This window comes from Neomonachus schauinslandi, chromosome 4 (genome assembly GCF_002201575.2).
Source record: "Neomonachus schauinslandi chromosome 4, ASM220157v2, whole genome shotgun sequence".
Taxonomy (NCBI): Eukaryota; Metazoa; Chordata; class Mammalia; order Carnivora; family Phocidae; genus Neomonachus; species Neomonachus schauinslandi.
Window position 1 is genome coordinate 114,597,899 of NC_058406.1, and position 21,149 is coordinate 114,619,047.

General features: G+C 45.4%; 1 protein-coding gene across 1 annotated transcript; it reads right to left on the reverse strand.

Annotated features, from left to right (window-relative positions):
- Positions 1-1,600: 1,600 nt before the first annotated feature.
- On the reverse strand, positions 1,601-16,869 carry SDR16C5 (short chain dehydrogenase/reductase family 16C member 5). Its single transcript, XM_021688167.2, has 7 exons — positions 16,696-16,869; positions 12,238-12,584; positions 9,518-9,649; positions 7,147-7,246; positions 5,013-5,157; positions 4,048-4,173; positions 1,601-1,911 (listed from the first exon to the last, which is right to left on the reverse strand). The coding sequence occupies exons 2-7, from the start codon at positions 12,568-12,570 to the stop codon at positions 1,818-1,820; spliced, it is 930 nt and encodes a 309-aa protein (XP_021543842.1). The 5' UTR covers positions 12,571-12,584; positions 16,696-16,869; the 3' UTR covers positions 1,601-1,817.
- Positions 16,870-21,149: the final 4,280 nt, after the last annotated feature.

Below are 21,149 nucleotides of genomic sequence, written 5' to 3' on the forward strand. Positions count from 1 at the left end.
TCTGTGTGTATTTTGGTCTGTTAGAAGAAAGTGCCTCCCAAAATTTTAAAGAAAGAAAAACTTATATAGGTAGAAAAATAAGGGTTGATATGATGAAGGGATGGAATATGAGTGTAAAGATGAAAATTATAAAAAATTTTATACAAGGAATTGATAAGAAGTTGTTTGAAAAAAGAAAGAAGAGGTTTAAAAAAAAAAAGGGAGAGACTGTGATCAGGTAGGAGACTAGAACAAAGCCATACACTAGAGATTTCGAGTATATTTTGATCTGTTAGAAGAAACTATCTCAAAATTTTAAAGAGAGAACAACTTATATATATATATGCCAAAAATAAGGGTAACTACTATGAAGGGATAGAATATGACTCTAAAAATGAAAAATAAAAATGTTTTTTAAAAAAGGGATTGATAAGATGTTGGTTGAAAAGGGAAAAAGAAAAATTAAAAGAAAAAGACAGTTAAAAAAAATTTACTTTGAAAGACTAAAGAATCATGGTAAAAAAGCCATGGATTCTATGTGCATTATTCCCCTACCACTGGAGTTGTGCCGTTCTCATTGTTCGGTAAACTTGGTCTTGGCTGGCTGTTCTTGCTGATCTTCTGGGCGAGTGTCCTGTTGCTGTGGTTCCCAAAGGTCTTTGCCGGAGGCGGAATTGCCCCGCCCTTGTCCGGTCTGGGCTAAGTAATCTGCTCGGGTTTGCTCTAGGGAGCTTTTGTTCCCTGCAAGCTTTCCTTACAGCTTTGGAAGAGGAGAGTGAAAATGGCGGCCTCCCAATCTCTGCCCCGGAGGAGACGAGAACTCGGGGCCCCACTCCTCAGTGCGCCCCCAGAGAAAAGCAGTCAGTCACTCCCATATTCCTGGTCTCCGGCCGCACTCCATGCTCACCCGGCCTGTGACCGCGCGTTTCTATCTCTGGCACCTGACCCAGTGTGGAGTCTCCAAACCCAGCAGATCCCTGCAGTGCGCTCCCACGCCGCTTCTCCCAGGGGAGGAAGGGGAGTCTCCCCAGATCTGCCACTTGTTGGGTCCCTGCTGGAGGAGCAGTGTCCCGACTGTGCCGCGGATCATGGTTTATGGCAACCCCGAGCTGAGAGCCCATGCCTCGGCTCCGTCTCTGCAGCCGGCTTCCCGGCTCTGATACCTGGGAGCTCTGCCGCGCTCAGGCACCCCCGGTCTTTCTGTGACCCCGAGGGTCCTGAGACCATACTGTCCCACGAGGGTTTCACTCCCTGCTTAGCCACTGGAGCGACGTCCCTCAGCGGAGCCAACTTCTAAAAGTTCCAATTTTGTGCTCTGCTGCTCTCCTACGGAGGCCCCCTCCCTCCCGCAGTCTATCCCCTGAATATCACCTCGGATTCACTTCTCTGCACGTCCTACCTTCCAGAAAGTGGTCACTTTTCTGTTCAGAGAGTTGTTGCTATTCTTTTCTTTGATCTCCTGTTGAGTTTGTAGGTGTTCAGAATGGTTTGATCCCTATCCAGCTGAATTCCTGAGATCAGACGAAATCCAGGTCTCCTGCTCCTCCGCCATCTTGCTCCGCGCCTCCCCCCGCCCCAGGATTCTTTTTCTTACACATCGGTTGCAAGCAGACATGACAAAAACGGGCAATTTTTTTTAATTAAAAAAAAAAACCCAACCAAAAAGCAGGTAGGAACATTATTTTCAAAGGCATTGGTTGAAAATAGTAGTCCAGGGAGCAGAAAAAGAATGGTACTTGTAGTTTCCAGATACATTGTTGGACAAAAATGCTTTTCTTCATTGAAATCAGGATTATGGAATGCTGGGTATCAGATGGTATCAGCCATTGAGTTGGTCTTTAGTTTTTCTTGTTCTTGCCAACAAAGCCATCCATTACATTCAGGGCGCCCAGATAGTCAGCCAGAAGAACTGACACCTTGACAGGCAAGATACTAAAGAGAACATAAGAGAGGTTTTCTTGGTTATTATCATGGAAGCACCTTTACCAACTCAGCCAAAATGCAGCATCACTGAGTTGTTGTAGATGGAAGTCATTGGCATATGCACACATTAGTGTGCATGCTTTAGGATCACTCGAGGCTTGTCCGCTATGTGGGAGGACACTGGCCCAGGGTTTCTATATCTCTTCTGGCTTTATTTACATTTATTCAACTCACTTCCCATCTCAGTTTCCAAACTATGTAATGATTGACAGGAAGCAGTGAAGTCTTGTGGAGTTGAATAAGCCTGGCTTGAATCCTAGCGCTGTTACTTAACATGCCATCTCAGGTCCATTATTTAGCCCTCAAGCCCATTTCTTCTGGTATCAAATGAAGTCATCAATCTCTCTTTCTGAGACATCTATGGGGATTAGAAAGGCCCCCAGACCTTTGGCAAGACCCAGGTAGGACTGCTCATCTTCTCCATCCCCACTCACCCTTCCCAACAGAGCACAGACCCCGTCCATCTGACATTCACATTGCAGAGCAAGGCGAGGCACAGTAAACCTAAGACTCGTCCTCAGCATTGGGTAAAGGAAAGGACACTGAGCTCATTGTCCATCTGCGGGCACCCCAGGATGTCACATGTTACCTTTTCCATGATCCCTCCCCTGAGCAACACACTGAACACCGGGGCTCAACCTGAATTACCTCCTGCCTCCCACTCTGGGATTTCTCTTTCTTGCTTTATGTTTCTTCCTAGCACTTATGACTACCCAGCATGACTTTTCTTTTACTTAACTTTTTTGTCTGTTCCCTGCCACCCACCCTCAAGAAGAAAATTTCCATGAGGGCAGGGACTCTTGTCTCTCTCCTTCTTTGCCGTAACCCCAGATCCTTCGTGGCACACATTAAGCGCTCTCTAATGCCTACTACTGAATATTTGAGGGAATGTGTGATGTCATCCCCTTTACTGAACTTCCTCATGTTTCCAAATGCTTATCAGGAACTATGTAGATCTCTTGGGGTCCAGAACCAATATCTTATAAAAGTAAATATAACCTCTATGATTATTCAAAAACATTAGAAAAATTAAGTCCTATGTCTTTACAGTTGGCATTACTATACCACGTACTTCTATCAATTAGGCAGCAGATAGCCACTGTCCTGTGAACACCCATACTGTCTTATATAGGAATGATTTCGTTGCATTGCACAAAGTAGATACAATTAACTGAAGAGAAAAAGGCATTTCCTCATGCAAGAAGGACAGTGGCTGCCAGCCATAATATCTATGTTAAAATAACTAAGGAACTGTTGTCAAGAGGAATGGAATCAGTCATAGTGCTAGAGGGTAAAGTTAGAGCCAGTGAACGTTAAAACGAGACAGATTTCAACGCCACGGAGAGAAGTGGTTCAGTAATGGAATGTGCTTCCTTGCGAAGCAGAAACCCCGGTGGGCGGGGGTGTTGTATGACTTGATGACCTGTTACAGTCCAGAAAACGAATTGAGATAGTGGGAAATTTGCAGCTGCTCAGCAATTTGGCATCACCCTTCCTAGAACTGGGTCCCCTGGTCGCAGACTGCCGCTGATGGATCTCAGCACTAAAATCCAATGGGGAGCAGAGAGGGTAAGCAAAGATGCTCTCGGGTGCTTTTCAGTCCCCCGCCCCCAACTCTTTTAACCCTCTTATACTTCAAATTTATCCTCTATTGCCAGTTTTACCCATACTACAACTTCCTGAAATGTTTGGCTTACTGTCTGCCCTTGACTCTGGGGATCTGTACTTGAGGAAGCATGGACACAATATCTGTTCCAACATGATTATTCTATGATGCCCACAAGAAAGACCATCTGTCTTAAAAAAAAAAAAAATGACTTCAGTCCGTCCACAGATCATTCAGTAAGTCCACTTCTCTCTAACAATAATGCAATACTAAGATAGGGCTGGCAGGATCCAGTTCCATCTTCTAGACTCACGGGAAGCACTGCACCTATGCAAATTTGAGGTCGTGTCAGCAAACAGGCACAAGGAAGGGATCAAAGTGAATTCATTTAACAGGTATTTTTAGAGTGGCTTCTCCTGGTAGGAAAAAAAGTTGTTGATTGGCTCATTACGGAAGTAATAGGAAGCTGATATTGTTACCTTTTTAAAAACATCAAGAAGGACAAAAACCTTGGCAAATTTAAGTATATTTTCTCTTCCAGGATGGCATCTACTATCTTGTCAGCTACATACTCTGGTTCCAGAACTGGTAACAGAAAAGGATGGCTAAGGAGTTAAAAAAAAAAACAAAAAAAACAAAACGAAAAAAACAAGTTAATAAATTACTAAAAAAAATTTGATAAATTAGGGATTAAAAAGGCTATAATAATCACTTATTTGCTTCTTTCCCTTCCAGATTTGATTTATTTCTATCTTTACTCCTTTATTATCAACGTGCTAGTATCAACTTTATTTTGAAATGGCAAATGATGATTCTTTTTTTTTTTAAAGATTTTTATTTATTTATTAGACAGAGAGAGACACAGCAAGAGAGGGAACACAAGCAGGGGGAGTGGGAGAGGGAGAAGCAGGCTTCCCGCAGAGCAGGGAGCCCGATGTGGGACTCGATCCCAGGACCCTGGGATCATGACCGGAGCCGAAGGCAGACGCTTAACGACTGAGCCACCCAGGCGCCACTAGTGATACAGTATATGCATCTATGTGAAACCATATTGAACAACTTCCTTTCATCCCTGTGAGATGCAGAGTTGGGCATTGGTGTCCCCCCACTCCAGTAATTTTCAGTCCTGCCATGGAGTCAGTCAGGGAGTTTGGTGGGACAGACAGACTATGGCCAGGAATGCTGGGGAGATGGCTAGCAGACCTGGCTATGGTGCGGTAGGAGTTGGACCCAGCCTTGATAAACCACCCCCCTTAAACTCAATATCTTAAACACAAACACGTTTGAAGAAAGAAACAATTCTGAAATCACTTATAAATCAGGCTGAATCCTAAGGAATACCTTTTTAAGCAACGTTAATGGATAGAACAAAATAAAATAATTTTTCATCATTTTCAATCATTTAAAAAAATGTAGTTTCTTTGAAATCAAAGGACATACTTACACAGTAGAACAACCTTCAAACATTCCAGTTTTCATAAAAAATGGGCACACAATAGTGGTTTTTATCCCCTTTAGTTTCTGGGCCATTGTTTCTATCAATATAGATTCAGCAAATCCGAAGGCTGCAAATTTACTTGCACAGTAATCTGAAAAAGGCAAACAACGGTAATGTATATTCTAGAGTTTTTAAATGGCATTATGTCAAGGTTTCCTCATAACACGAACACACACAGAGAATGGGACAATGATTTCAGAGTTCTTATTTTGTATGATCATGGTCTGCACCTGCTGAAGGAAGAGAAGAATGAGTGGGGAGGAGCACCATCACCTAAAGGTCGGTTGACAAGGACCAAGTGCCCTTTGGGAGACGCAGGGCTTCGGGGAGCCTCCTGCAGGTCACACTGCAAGGCTTTACTTCCACCCTGACAAGTGGTCAGACACTGTGGGAGCTGTTCCACGGGGCAGTGACATGTGTGTCCCAAAGAGTTTCAAGACCATCGGGACAGGGAGACACACTAAAGAAGAAATAAAATAATAAGGGATGTAGGAGTCCAGGCAAGCGAGATCACCATGGGTTGTGATACTCAGATCAAATTTTCTTCTAACTCTGACTCTTTCTTCCCTTTGCTAGAGAAAAACAGACTGGCAAACGTCAACCTCTACCTCTTACACATCTTGAAAATGCAGGGGGCATGGAAAATGGCATCCATGTCAGTTTTGAGCTTTCAGCCTACAATCACACTCACTTCAAATAAACACCTGAATCTTGAACTCGAAGAATGGAAATATTTGGAGAAGAAATTGCATGTCGGTGGACTCTGACTCTCCTTTTCCTCACATGGTCAGAAGCAGACACTACCATCGGCAAGAGTCAGGTCCCTAGATTGTGGTGGGTTAGACAGTAGAGGAAGGGAAGAGGAGAGGGGAGTCCTGAGCAGCTTCTAGGAGCACCTGAGTCATGGGGCATTAATGCAGTTCACTGAGCCCCTGCATCTCTGAAATTCAGATGAGCAGAAACAGCCCAGGACTCAGGCAATCTGCATTCTAAATAGCATGCCTGCTGATTCTGATGCAGGGGTGCCAAGATCCACAGGGTGAGAATTACAAAAGTCTTACACATGTTTCTAAGGTGAACATGGGCATGGGAGAGTCTTGTATCTTAAGATAGAGATATTGTGCCAGGAAAAAGATTCATAGGACCTGCAAATAGACCTGTAGGAGTTCAGAGACCCGTGAGGTCACAATAAAACCAGTGAATTCTAAGAAGGATGGAGAAAGGGGAGTCCCGTGTACCGGAAGATGTGTATAGACAGGTAAAATTTGGGGTGACTGGTGGTTCTGAAAACCCTGTTCCCATAACTGAGATGAACCATGCTAAGACCACTGCTGTGCATCTTGAGCTGCGAGTCTTCAACCAGTGGAAAAGCAGAGAGGTTAATTTTAGATTTTTTGGGCTGGAGAAACTTTCTCCAAACCCCCAGCCGAAGGAGACCACTTAATGGAAATTTCAGAAGGCAGAGTGCTCCTCCTTACCATCCTGATAACAGGGCCAGGGGTCCCCCAGATGGTGACTACTCTAATCACTTGCATGAAAAGAATTTATCAGTAAGTTCTCTCTCTTCCTCTTTTAAAAATTTTATCTATCTATCATCTATCTATCTATCTATCCATCCATCCATCTATCTATCAATCATCTATCTATCTGACAGAGAGAGAGAGAGAGAGAGAGAGTAAGCTCACACAAGCCAGGGGGGAGAGGCAGAGGGAGAAGCAGACTCCCCGCTGAGCAGGGAGTCTAATGCAGGACTTGATCCCAGGACCGTGGGATCACGACTTAAGCTGAAGGCAGATGCTTAACTGGCTGAGCCACCCAGACACCCTCTCTTTCTCTTTTTTTTGAAAGCCCAGGGGATTGCACTGACCTAATGATTCCAAAGTGCAAAGTTCAACTGCATGTAAGCAAATCTAATAGGCAGTTTTGCTGTACCATGTTCTCAACCACTTACCTTATTGAATATGTCTCTTAATTTATAACCCTTTATCACTGGTACATCAAATCAATGCTAATTGTTCAGAGCTAAGTAAGATAAAGTTATAAAACTTTTTGCAACTGCTAAATATTACATTTCTCTTACCTGCCAGTTTATTTACTCCAGTTAATCCAGCTAAACTTGAAATGCAAACCAAATGTCCATGCTCATTAGCGATCATAGCAGGTAGAAAGGATTTATAAGTCTAAGAAGAGCAAGGAAGAACTGTTAACATTTTATACTGTTTTCAGATGTTTATATGACTGTTGCAATGAAAAGAATCTTTTAAGCTCATAAAAATATTTGAAGGCACTGGGGTATAAAAATGTGAACATCTGGCAAGTAAGCCTCTTAGTTTGTTCAACCTGGTAAATCAGTATTTTCGTGATGGCAGTTCCAATATTATTAAAAATAATTTATTTAGAATTATATTTTGTTCATATGTGACTTTGAAAAGCAATATTCATACATTAATTCAAGCAGTATCGGAGAATCTTAACTGTGGCAGGCACAATCTACAAACCAGTAAGAGTACTCGGAGATATGATTATTTAGATTTATATTGTCTTTTCCGCCCCTTGGATCATATTTGGATTTCAAATTTTTCTGAACATTGTTCATAGGACATACCATTATAGGCTTCAGTTTAAAAATATCACTTTGTTTTGAAATTCATCTCTACTTCTTTGAATAGTGGTTTCTAATTTGGATTCCATGTCAGTAGAGAGGTTATGTTAGAAAGAAAGGATGTGTGCTGTGTCCTCAGTACTATAGAGCACCTTCACCTTTGATGTGGGACCTGGAAAAAGAAGGTAAAGGAGAGAGAGATGAGCTTTGATAGAAGATAGGCTCTACAACGCAGAAATACCTCCTCAAACAGGAATGCTTGCATATTTATGTGAATTTCTATTTCATGTTTATTTTCAAATTTGAATCATATGAATAAATATGAGAAAAGGGATCTCTTGTAAAAGTCAAACAACCTTTGTGTGCATCACGATGACTTTCCGAGAGAAACTAACACTTAGAGAGAGGTGGAAAATCAAAATGAGCCAACAGAGCAGCATAATAAAAAGCTCCCTGAGTTCCGATGGTCTGCGGTGAGTCTCTTTACTTCTCCCTGGGGACGCATCCCTTGGGAGTACAGTCACCAGGAGCCCTCGACCCATTGGCAGTTAAGCGTCTACTCCATGCAGGGGCTCAAAGAACGTACGTGGACTTGCCCAGAAAGAGCGTCCAGAGTGAGAATGATGGGGGCCAGGGATACACCAGCATTCTGGGGACAACTAGAGGAAGAGAGAGAGAAAGAAGAGAAAGAGGAGACCGAGGAGGAAAAAGAACGCAGCAGAATTGGAGACTATTAATGAGATGATGGTTTTATCTTCATTCTGGCCAAAGAATCTAACTTCCTTCTAATGAAGGAGAGGGATATTTGGGACAAGACAATATAAATCACTTGCAGTAGCTCCCAAAGGAACATGGTGGTCACTTAGTTCTGAATCTTTCCATCTTTCTTCTGGAAATAATACAGAACACCAACAATGCCACCAGTGCCAGGACACTTTTGGTGAAACTAGGGGACAGAAACCGACAAAGTCCAAATAACATGTGAAGGCTGCCAAATGAGAGTTGGGCGGGGAGTCCGGGTAGGGAGGTATAAGGAGGATGGAGGGGAGCTCAGAATTCTCCAGCAAATACTCCCTCCCAGCCAAGGGCTGCCCAGGACAGCAGGGAGAGGCAAGGGAGGGCATGCGCATGGGTGGGGAGGCGTGGCAAGACTGGTTTCAGCAAAAGCTAGGAAAACCCAACTTCTGCAAGGGGCATATCATGTTGGAGGTCAGGGGCTGTGCCCCTTAATGTCTGAGGCACCTGTCCTGTGCCCTTTAAAGTCACCCAGGCTACTGGTAGAAACTCCCTTTTGCCTGCCTAGATACTGAGTGAGGTGACTATATGTCTTCGTTTGCCCAGACTAGACCTGATTAATGCTTGTTTATTGATAATGCCCTCTTTCACTTTCTTTATTGTTATTATTATTATTTACCTTTTCCACTTTCAAAAGAGTTCCAGCTTAGGCAAATTGTAAGATCTCCCTGGTCATGTCTACGTGCTATCATTTCTGTGTAGCCTTGAGCAAATCTTTTAACTCTTCTGATCCCTTATTTCACCGAGCTGTTTCAAGGATGTTACAGGAGGTGCCTTGGATAGCACCCAACATAGGTTGGCAATCAATAAATGACAGTAAAACCATGGGACAATTGTGTCTTGGCAGGATTCCTTGGCAGAGGCTCAGGCAGGTGCAGGTTAAGTTGGATCGGGGTGGGGGGGGCGTGGGGACATCTGGGTAGACTGGGACAAATCTAAAATTGAGAAGTCTGTGCTTTGGTTAGAGAAGAAAAAAAATTGTAAGATAACAAGAGGAAGGTACTTCTAAATTCAGAATAACTTTAGATTTATCATGAGAAGAAAAAATAATTACCCATAAATGTGCTTTGAAATTCACATCGAAAGCCTTTTCCATCAGCTCATCTGGGCAGTCGAGGAAACTTTTGCCTGTCACAATTCCGGCATTGTTGATTAGGATGGACACATCGCCAACTTCTTTTTTAACCTGCGTTGAATAACAAGAGCAACACCACCCATGGAGTAATTCTTTACATGATCTAAGTTTGAATTTCCCATAGTTTTACATGCTTCCTTATCCTAGTTAACTCAGACGGAGTTTATGCACTCTGCAAACAGAGTATGCTTTATTTCCTTTGCTGAATTTACCGTGCGTCAGAGATCTATGTCTGATGCTTTTCTTCTCATTTCTTCCCCCCTTCTTAGGATGGTTCCAACATGGCAGGGCTACTTTCCTTAACAGGTAGAGCAGTTAGAGCTATTCTAGTCATTTTGTTTCAGTATCTGTGTAAGTAGTAGATTTATTTCAATCATTGTGACAGGACATAAGGCATTACAGCCATGCCATATAAATCAAGACCCAGCACACACCGAGATGGGGTGGAGTAGGAAGATACGGAGGAAGCACAAAATTCCTAAACGGGTTTTATGCACACAGCACAGCCCAGAACCTGTCTGTCCTGCTTGTACCAACGAGCTGGTTTCCTTCTCCCTACCACAGGCTTCTAGGTGTTAAGATATGTGAAGGGAGGATCGGAGTAAGCCCCATTTGCTTCTGTAACGCTAGCCACAGTAGGTACTCCATACCTTGTATTTAAGAAATAAAATTTCTGGGTGGGACCTTGGAGCCTCTCGCTTATAGTAAATCTTCAGCTTGTAATCTTAGCCCTTAGGGCAGAAGTGAGTGCAGGATTTGCCAGGATTGGAGACAGGAGATGGTGATGTCCCTTCGTTCCTTTCTGTGCTTTGAATTTCATTACTGTAATTTGTATCCCAAGCAGGGGCTCTGTCCCCAGATCAGAGAGAACCCCTGGTTGCCGCTATCCTGGGCCGAACAAGAAGCTCACGGCAGTACCCTTTACATCTCTAGCTGTGTGTGTGCATGTGTGTGCACGTGTGTTGTGCACCTCCCTACATGGATGGCACCGTCTGGCACAGAGCAGGATGTATTACTGAAGCCAGGTGGAAGCCACCACCTCATCCGCTGCCCTGGAAGGCCTGAGCCCCAGCAATGAGGGTGACGTGGTAGGGATTTATGAGCCAACTAGATCGGCAGCCTAGGGAAAATCTAGGATGAAACAGAGACCAAGGAAACCTCACCTTTTACGGTAGCATTTTCAGATAAAAGCACTGGAAACAAATCTGACTTTGAGCTTTATTTGGAGAGTGGTGAAAAATATTTAGTCAAATTCAAGCTGAACAGCAGTCAAGGCTAGAAACAACTAGGCCTACCTGAGGCAATTATTTATAGAGGGCCTCGTATTAGCTTGCTCAATATTGGATGGTCTTCAGCATTTGAATGAGAACCAATTATTGCTTAAGAGTGGCTAGAGAAGTTGTTTGCCGTCAAGCATGAGGGAACAGGCCAGGTGATCAGGGCTCTAAGTGCACAGAGATTCATCTGCGAGGTCGGCCGTAGGAGAGAGACACACTTGCACTTTGAGGGAGGCGCTAGCTTGTCAGGTTGGGGTCTCCAGACTGTACCGGGCCTCCTGGGCCTGGAGATGGTAGTCACAGATGTATAGAATTTAAAGACAAATTTCAACAGAAGCTACACACTCCCCTGCCGATGACCTGCCAAGCTTACCACTAGGAAGTGAAGCGGGAAGCGGCAAGGGATTCGGGGTAGGGGCCGAGAAGCTGTGCCAGAACTTTCCGATGGGGCTGGGCTGCTCTTCGCAGGCCAGTCTGGTTCCTTCCTTCTCACTAAATTGGGGAATTCTGGGGGCCACCAAAAAGATGGCTCACGAGAGTGATGTGCCGATGGGGGGGATAGAGAAAAGTCTTATGAGGGAAAAGAGGCAGCAAGCAAGTATGCACCTTGATGAACGAAAAAAACCTCTTACAGCTGCTTAGTGGGGTTTTGATTTCCTGAAATCCTCCTTTGAACGTGCAGCTGTATCATCACCAAAGGAGCAACTGCGGCTAAGCATCTTTAGGATGAATGAAATATTCTGATTTTCTTATGATTACTTAAGAGAAATATACATTCAAGTGAAAGGCCCTGTGGTGTGGTGGAAATAGCTGGATTTCAGCTCAGGCCGGTGGCGGGTTCAAGCTCTGGCTTCGTCCTGTGCTGGCTCTGGGACCCCTGAGCAGATTATTCAATATCTCTATGTCTCCTCTCTCCTCCACGAAGGGGGCCACCTTCTACCTCCTATATGATAACAGGGGCCAGCGCCGGCCTGTACCGCCTGGTATGTGCCACGGAGTCATCAGACTCAAGGCTGAGCTGGATCTTTGCTACTTAGTAGCCGTTTCTTAGGGGAGCTACTTACCTCCTTAAGCCCTGGTTTCCTTATCTGTGACATAGAGATAGTCATGGACCTCACTTTATAGGATTAGGATGTAATATAGATGGGGTGCTTTGTGTGGTGTATTGTATACGGTGACAACTCAAAAATCCGAATTCCCACTCCCCAATATTTTTTAAATTAAAGGAATGTTGGAGACAGGCAAATCGCACTGAGCAAGGCAAAGAGACAGAGAAATAGAGGCACGTGTGCGTATCTGCGTATAGTGCTCACTACCCACAGGGAACAGTGAGAACAGGGAACAGTGAGACGCGAGATCTACCTGCTCGGCCACTCTGTATACGTTTTCCTTTTGGCTGCAGTCACAAGTGTAGGCATAAACTCTTGGGGCCCCAGCTTCCCGCACCATCCTGCATGTGTCCTCGTTCCCCTCCTCGTTGATATCCCAGAGAACCAGCACGGATCCAAGGTGGGCAAATTTGAGGGCCAAGAACCTTCCCAGTCCGCTCCCGGAGCCAGTGATGAGCACGATTTCACCAGCAACGTTCTTCCGTGGTCTGGGGATGATGATGAAAATCATCGTCTCCAGAAAAGCAATCATTGATTTTCCTAAGAAAACCATCAATTTCTTGGCTGACTTCAGGTTGGAAGCCATGTTGTGGCTGAGACCTATAAAGGAAGAGAGACCCACATCAAGAGCTCCGTGACCATTCCCTGTGAGCGTGTGGACGACGTGGAGCTCACGTTTTCTGAGATAGCAGCAGAAAGGGGGCCATGTTATTTAAGCTGCTCTCTTGGTAGCAGACTCTGAACTAAGGCAGACACAGGGCCTGTGTCTTGGCCAGCTTCATTCACAGCCCCAAGCTGAGCCCGCATCTGAGTGTTGTACAGGACAGAAAGTTTCCCTAACCAGGAACTGTAACCACACCAACATTTAACCCGAAGGAGAACTTAATTATTTCTCACAGTTAAGCTTTCTTCATAAAAATCCCAAGTCCCATTGACTGCTTTTATGTTCAAAGTCATAACTATATTGTAATGTTTATGTGGTAACGGCTACCTCTCTGGTTTTACTTTTGTCTCCTTTTGGGTTTGTGGGGTTTTGTTGTTGTTATTTTTTTAAAGACTTACTTATTTGAGAGAGAGAGAGCAACACGAGCAGTGGGGAGGGGCAGAAGGGGAGGTGTAGAGAGAGAAGCACACTCCCTCCCTATGCAGGGCTCGATCTCATGACCCTGAGATCATGATCTGAGCTGAAACCAACTGTTGGACGCTTAACCAACAGAGTCACCCAGGGGCCCCTGGGTTTGTGTTTTTTAATTTGCACAGTCATTCTCTAATTTTGTGTCATTATTTAATGACAGCTATCCACAGAGTGGATAGCTGTCCTGCCCTGCCCATGCCTACCTGTGAAATCTGGGGCAGGCTACTAGCCTCTCAGGGCCTCGCTCTCCACATATCTACTGGTCCCATAGCACAGGGTGGTTTTACAGATGAAATGAGAATGAATGTTGTGTGCAGGACTGCAATGCTAACCCCCAGTAAGTGCTTTATGGATGTTAGCATGTTTCTCAGATACGGAGTACTGCTCATGGAGAAATCACCCAATATGTTTGCTGTATGAATAAAAGGCCTCCCTTTGGGGCGCTTGGGTGGCTCAGTCGTTAAGCGTCTGCCTTCGGCTCAGGTCGTGATCCCAGGGTCCTGGGATCGAGCCCCACATCGGGCTCCCTGTTCCGCGGGGAGCCTGCTTCTCCCTCTCCCACTCCCCCTGCTCGTGTTCCCTCTCTCGCTGTGTCTCTCTCTGTCAAATAAATAAAATCTTAAAAAAAAAAAAAGTCCTCCCCTTGACAAACTCATACAAGGCTATAGCTTATATCCTGTTATCACTTTGGTGAGAATGGGTTTCTAAGAGGCTCTACTAAAAAGCAGCTGGGAAAGAAGGGAAGGTCTTATTTTCTACAGGATGAGAAGACATATTTAGCAGGGGCATCCTGTGCTGGGGGTGGGAGGCTTCCCTGAATGGGGTGTCCAATTGAGAGGCACAGCTGAGGGCAGATGTCCTTCATTAAAGAACCAGCAGGTTCACTTACTTTGCAGTTTGGCTGAGGATAGACTAGTCACTGTTCATGATGATGGGTGGATAGATTCATCAACAGCAGGGCTGGGAGCATGGCAAGGCCCTTAGGAAATTGTTGTGACCTAAATTGTTGTTTCTTGGCTCATTGGACAGATGGGACTTAAGATCAGAAAGAGTATGCATGTAGCTTACCCAAGGTCCCGGTGCTAGTTAGTGCAGGGTCAGCTGAGGTCATTTATTATATTAACTGAGGCCTGATGCCGTGCAGGTCTGATGCTGGGCATTGGGGCTGAGGATTCCGTGATTACTGCCCTCATGAGCCAAGGGTCTTGTTGAAGAAAGAGACATTGAGCAAATAAATACATCATGACAAGCCGTCGTACTACAAAGAAAACTACAGGGTGCTATAGAGAGTAGAGGGGAGATCTGTTTTAGATTGGGTGCTGGGGAAGAAGCAACAAGAGAGATTCACTGGAAGGTGACATTTGAGCCAGTAGCCAAATGATGAATGGTTAGAGGTAGAGGGATCTGGGAGCAGCTTGACCAACAGAGGGATGGAAGAGTTTGAGGCTTGACGTAATTTTGGCCTGTGTGTCTAATGCTGTCTGTCCAGAGAATTGGAATGCGGATGGTAGGGGGCATGGATGTATTGGTCAAAGGGAGTTCTTGTGGTGGAGCCCTGGGTTTCACCATGCTTTGGATGAAATGGCCCTCAAACTCTCTGCCATCTTTGCTCGGATTTATTTTTACATAGTAGCTTTGGATGATTGAGCTGGATGATTTAATGAATGAATAAAAGCCCTCCCCTTTTATAAAAGAGCCTCTCAGGCTCTAGAGAATTTGGAAGGAAGGTGCCCTGAAAGGCAAACGGTGATTTTCAGACTCTCATTTTAAGCTCAGTCGTGGAGTATGCATCTTCAGACCTGCAAGGATGAGGGTCAGGCTTCCCACATTCATGGGGCACCCTGGGCACCCTCCCCAGGCACAACCTGGGTATGGCCAACACTTTTCCACGAGAAGACCCACACCAGCTCATCCATGCCCCCTTTCAGGTACACCACTATGAGAGTTCATGCCAGAGGGACAGAGGTCTAATTCTTTCCTCTGTGGGCTCCAACACCATGTGGGTGGCTAAAAGTCTAACCACTGACCTGGGGGAAGGTTCTTGATGCCAGAGGCCCTAGACTTCAGCACTCCACTGTCTCAGTGTTGGCATGATGTAAGACCTAGAGCAAGGTCTTACCACTTATTGCTGTTTCGGCTGATGCTTACTAGGTTCTTAAGAGCTTGGCATCCTGAGATCTCCCTCATTTGGGGTTTAGGGTGTCTGTTGGGCATCTGCACAGGTAGTGCGGTGTAGAGATTAAAGTTTGGGTTGGAATTCTGGATCTGCCACTGACTTTTCTGCAGCCTTGGTTAAAAGTATTTTATCTTTTGTGCCTCAGTTTCCTCTTCTAAATAAGGGGATTCCGCAGGCTGCACCAATGGGGAGCTGTGGAAATTAAAAGACTTAATACAGGTAAAGTATTAAGGTGTGTAATACCAACCCTATGATCCCTTATGGAATTTCTGAGCAAATTGGGGGGGGGGGGACCGTTTCCATTGCCCTGCACACAGCCCCTCCCCCCGGGGTGTATAGGGGGGGGGGGGGGATGGGGATGGGGCAAGAGGAGTTGGGCTGGATTTCAACACCTGCCAGGTTATACATCATCTCCACCTCCACTCCTAATGCCCATAATGTGGAGGCCTTCCTAGAACAATGCCAGGCCCATAACAACAGCAAAATGACTGCATTAGCTAGAGCTATGATTGGTGCTCCTGCTAGCATATGAATTATGATCCCTGCCCATAGCAACGAAAGATGTGATAGTAAGTATACTTACAAAGAAAAGTAAATTCTTAGTAAGTTACAAAGCATTTTAAATTTAATCGGGTTACACACTTCTTTGATGCTTCCATCCCACAGCCTGACTACTTAGTTCAAAAGCTGAACTAACGGGGCACCTGGGTGGCTCAGTCGTTAAGCGTCTGCCTTCGGCTCAGGTCGTGATCCCGGGGTCCTCGGATCGAGCCCCGCATCGAGCCCCGCATCGAGCCCCGCATCGAGCCCCGCATCGAGCCCCGCATCGGGCTCCCTCCTCGGCGGGAGGCCTGCTTCTCCCTCTCCCACTCCCCCTGCTTGTGTTCCCTCTCTCGCTGTCTCTCTCTCTGTTGAATAAATAAATAAAATCTTAAAAAAAAAAAAAAAAGCTGAACTAACTTGGGGCACCTGGCTGGCTCAGTCGGGAGATCAGCAACTCGATCTGAGTCCTGAGTTCAAGCCCCACGTTGGGCATAGAGTTTACTTAAAAAAAAAAAAAAGTGCTGAACTAACTTGGTGCAATATAGACCGGTGTCTTCTGCTTCCCAGGCCAGGACACAGCAAATTGCCCTGGTAAGAGGTACGCGATGAATTGGGGGCGGTGGGGAGGGAGTGGTAGACGCGCCCCGGAAGCAGAGAGCAGCGTGGCGCTCTCGCCGGCTCACCCCCAGACGCTGGGCCGGGGCTCACCGGCGCTCCCTCTCTCGCACCCCCCCCATGCCACCCCGCCACAGCTTTACCGCCGGCAGGGCGCCCAGCCACGGGGGCCTCGGAGCGGGCCAGCGCCACCTCCTCACGGAGGTCTCGCCCGGCCCCGGGTCCGGACTTCGGGAACTCACCCGAGACACGCAGCCTTAGCAATCGGCCGAGCAGCAGGGGTCTGCCACGGGCACCGCGTCGCTGACTCGCGGCTGGGGGAGGTTCAGGAGTTTATCTCCGAGCCGAGTCCAAGGTGAGACGGCTCCGCCCGCGCAGTGGGTGGAGCCGCCTTGGGGACCCGCCTTGGGGCCTCACGTAGACCAGCTTCTCTCCCTCTCCCTCCCTCCCTCCCCCCCTCCCTTTGTCCCTCCCATCCTCCCTCCCATCCTCCCTCCCATCCTCCCTCCCTTCTTCCCTTCCTCCCTTCCTCCCTTCCTCCCTTCCTTCCTTCCTCCCTCCCTTCCTTCCTCCCTCCCTTCCTTCCTTCCTTCCTTCCTTCCTCCCTTCCTTCCTTCCTCCCTTCCTTCCTTCCTTCCTTCCTTCCTTCCTTCCTTCCTTCTTCCTTCCTTTCTGGACTGGAAGGAAGAAGGCTGGACATTCGGCTGGACGAATGCGCTGGGATTTCAAATATTGGAATCATCCCTGGATGTTGAAAAATCCCGACATCCAGGCTGCATCCTGGATTACTAAATCAGAATTTCTGGGTTGGAAGGGGCCCAGTGTCAGCATTTAAAAGGTTCCCGTGTGTTTCCAAAGCACAGCAGTGGGAACACAGTGGGAACCCTTGTGTTAGAGACCAAAAAGGAGGCAGGTGCAGGAGTCCTTGGATGGGGGACGACGGGGAGCGCTTAGGGAGCCAGGTCAGTTCTCTGCAGCTTGCAGAACAGGGCACAGATGCAGAGTTTCCCAGCAGAATCTGACTCCTGCAATTGGGACCAAAGTCAACAGCTTCCCTGGCCCTGTGGCTGTAAGGAGTGTGGGTGTGGGAGAGTCACTTGGAAGGCGGGTGGAGCGCTAGGCAGGAGTGGGTGCGGCACTGGCAGGAGGCCAAGAAGGAGAAGGCGAAGTTTGTTCTAAGGAGATGAGGTTGATAAAAAGTCAACAACATACTCTGGTCCAACCAGTGTTCATTGAACACTTCTGTGTACAAGGATCTAGAAGATAAAGCAATGTTGTACTGTCAAGAAAAAAAATGTTCAGTTAACATTAGCTAATCCTCTAATATAGAATAAATCACTGCTGAAATGCTTATTATACAGGGTGGAGTTTGTTGGGTGGCATAAGAAGCTGGAATATCAACGAATTATGGAGTGTTGAAGGAAAACCAGAGAGTCAGGACAAGACTGTGTTTGGAATTGACTCAGGGTTGTGTCAGACACACACAAGTGCTAAAGGCTCAAAGGAGAGCAGGTTAGCCAATTGGTGTGTAAGGAACTGCACATTTGTTCTTTATTTGGCCGTGAGAAAAACACGCAGGTTGTATAAGCCTGGAAAGGTCGGTGCAGGAAAGAGCCTTGAAGGTCATTCCAGTGCGTTACAGGTGTTCTCCAGGCTGCGGTGAGCTGTGCAAAGTGCATAGTTGTGCGTCTGAAGGTGAATGGGCAGGTGGGTGTGTAGTGGTTTCAGCTCAGCAATCATTGCCTACGGGCTCCTGCTGTGCAAGGCTCAGTGTTTGGCTCTGGAGAGCTGCAGAGCTTTGGGGAGCGAGGGGGAGACTCATTCATGAACTGCACGTGTGTGGGTGTTAGTGTCAAAAGTTCAGAAATAACAGACATAAGACCAATGAATCCCTGAACTAGTAATTAGTAAAAGTTTATGGCACACACACCAGAGTGTTTGCAGACTGGGAGCACTCAAACCAAAATATGGAATGAGTCTCATATTAAAGCATCTTATATAGTGAGACAGCAGTGGCTGTTTATTCTTCACTGTGAATGGTTATAATATTAATAAAATATAATATAATTCTATAATAGACTTTTCTTTTTTTTCATTTTTTAAAAAATTTTTTTATTATTATGTTAACCCCATACATTACATCATTAGTTTTAGATGTAGTGTTCCATGATTCATTGTTTGTGCATAACACCCAGTGCTCCATGCAGAACGTGCCCTCCTCAATGCTCATCACCAGGCTAACCCATCCTCCCAACACCCTCCCCTCTAGAACCCTCAGTTTGTTTTTCAGAGTCCATCGTCTCTCATGGTTCATCTACCCCTCCGATTTCCCCCGCTTCATTCTTCCCCTCCCGCTACCTTCTTCTTCTTCTTCTTTTTTTCCTTAACATATATTGCATTATTTGTTTCAGAGGTACAGATCTGAGATTCAACAGTCTTGCACAATTCACAGCGCTTACCAGAGCATATACCCTCCCCAGTGTCTATCACCCAGTCACCCCATCCCTCCCACCCCACCCCCCACTCCAGCAACCCTCAGTTTGTTTCCTGTGATTAAGAATTCCTCATATCAGTGAGATCATATGATACATGTCTTTCTCTGTTTGACTTATTTTGCTCAACATAATACTCTCCAGTTCCATCCACGTCGTTGCAAATGGCAAGATCTTATTCCTTTTGATGGCTGCATAATATTCCATTGTGTATATATACCACATCTTCTTTATCCATTCATCTGTCGATGGACATCTTGGCTCTTTCCACAGTTTGGCTATTGTGGACATTGCTGCTATAAACATCGGGGTGCACCTACCCTTTTGGATCCCTACTTTTGTATCTTTGGGGTAAATACCCAGTAGTGCAATTGCTGGATCATATGGTAGCTCTATTTTCAACTTTTTGAGGAACCTCCATACTGTTTTCCAGAGTGGCTGTACCAGCTTGCATTCCCACCAACAGTGTAGGAGGGTTCCCCTTTCTCCGCATCCCCACCAACATCTGTCGTTTCCTGACTTGTTAATTTTAGCCATTCTGACTGGTGTGAGGTGGTATCTCATTGAGGTTTTGATTTGGATTTCCCTGATGCCGAGCGATACTGAGCACTTTTTCATGTGTCTGTTGGCCATTTGGATGTCTTCTTTGGAAAAATGTCTGTTCCTGTCTTCTGCCCATTTCTTGATTGGACTCTGTTCTTTGGGTGTTGAGTTTGATGAGTTCTTTATAGATTTTGGATACTAGCCCTTTATCTGATATGTCATTTGCAAATATCTTCTCCCATTCTGTCGGTTGTCTTTTGGTTTTGTGGACTGTTTCCTTTGCTGTGCAAAAGCTTTTTATCTTGATGAAGTCCCAATAGTTCATTTTTGCCCTTGCTTCCCTTGCTTTTGGCGAGGTTTCTAGGAAGAAGTTGCTGCAGCTGAGGTCAAAGAGGTTGCTGCCTGTGTTCTCCTTTAGGATTTTGATGGACTCCTGTCTCACATCGAGGTCTTTCAACCATTTGGAGTCTATTTTTGTGTGTAGTGTAAGGAGATGGTCCAGTTTCATTCTTCTGCATGTGGCTATCCAATTTTCCCAACACCATTTGTTGAAGAGACTGTCTTTTTTCCATTGGACATTCTTTCCTGCTTTGTCCAAGATTAGTTGACCATAGAGTTGAGGGTCCATTTCTGGGTTCTCTATTCTGTTCCATTGATCTATGTGTCTGCTTTTGTGCTAGTACCATACTTTCTTGATGATGACAGCTTTGTAATAGAGCTGGAAGTCCAGAATTGTGATACCGCCAGCTTTGCTTTTCATTTTCAACATTCCTCTGGCTATTCAGGGTCTTTTCTGGTTCCATATAAATTTTAGGATTATTTGTTCCATTTCTTTGAAAAAAGTGGATGGTCTTTTGATGGGGATTGCATTGAATGTGTAGATTGCTCTAGGTAGCATTGACATCTTCACAATATTTGTTCTTCCAATCCATGAGCATGGAACGTTTTTCCATTTCTTTGTGTCTTCTTCAATTTCTTTCATGAGTATTTCATAGTTTTCTGAATACAGATCCTTTGCCTCTTTGGTTAGATTTATGCCTAGGTATCTTATGGTTTTGGGTGCAATTGTAAATGGGATCGACTCCTTCATTTCTCTTTCTTCTGTCTTGTTGTTGGTGTATAGGAATGCCACTGATTTCTGTGCATTGATTTTATATCCTGCCACTTTACTGAATTCCTGTATGAGTTCTAGCAGTTTTAGGGTGGAGTCTTTGGGGTTTTCCACATAAAGTATCATATCATCTGCAAAGAGTGAGAGTTTGACTTCTTCTTTGCCGATTTGGATGCCTTTGATTTCTTTTTGTTGTCTGATTGCTGTGGCTAGGACTTCCAATACTGTGTTGAATAGCAGTGGTGATACTGGACATCCCTGCCGCGTTCCTGACCTTAGGGGGAAAGTCTCAGTTTTTCCCCATTGAGAATGATATTCACTGTAGGTTTTTCATAGATGGCTTTTATGATATTGAGGTATGTACCCTCTATGCCTATACTCTGAAGAGTTTTGATCAAGAAAGGATGCTGTACTTTGTCAAAAGCTTTTTCTGCATCTATTGAGAGGATCATATGATTCTTGTTCTTTCTTTTGTTAATGTATTGTATCACGTTGATTGATGCGGATGTTGAACCAACCTTGCAGCCCAGGGATAAATCCCACTTGGTCG

What these genes read in the sequence shown, in the direction of transcription:
- SDR16C5 (XM_021688167.2), bottom strand. Translation starts at nt 12,570, where the DNA reads ATGGCTTCCAACCTGAAGTCAGCCAAGAAATTGATGGTTTTCTTAGGA. An exon ending in TGGAGTAAATAAACTGGCAG is followed by an intron (nt 5,158 to 7,146) that starts GTAAGAGAAATG and finishes TGCCTTTTTCAG; the next exon opens with ATTACTGTGCAAGTAAATTT. An exon ending in TTCTTGATGTTTTTAAAAAG is followed by an intron (nt 1,912 to 4,047) that starts GTAACAATATCA and finishes TGTTCTCTTTAG; the next exon opens with TATCTTGCCTGTCAAGGTGT.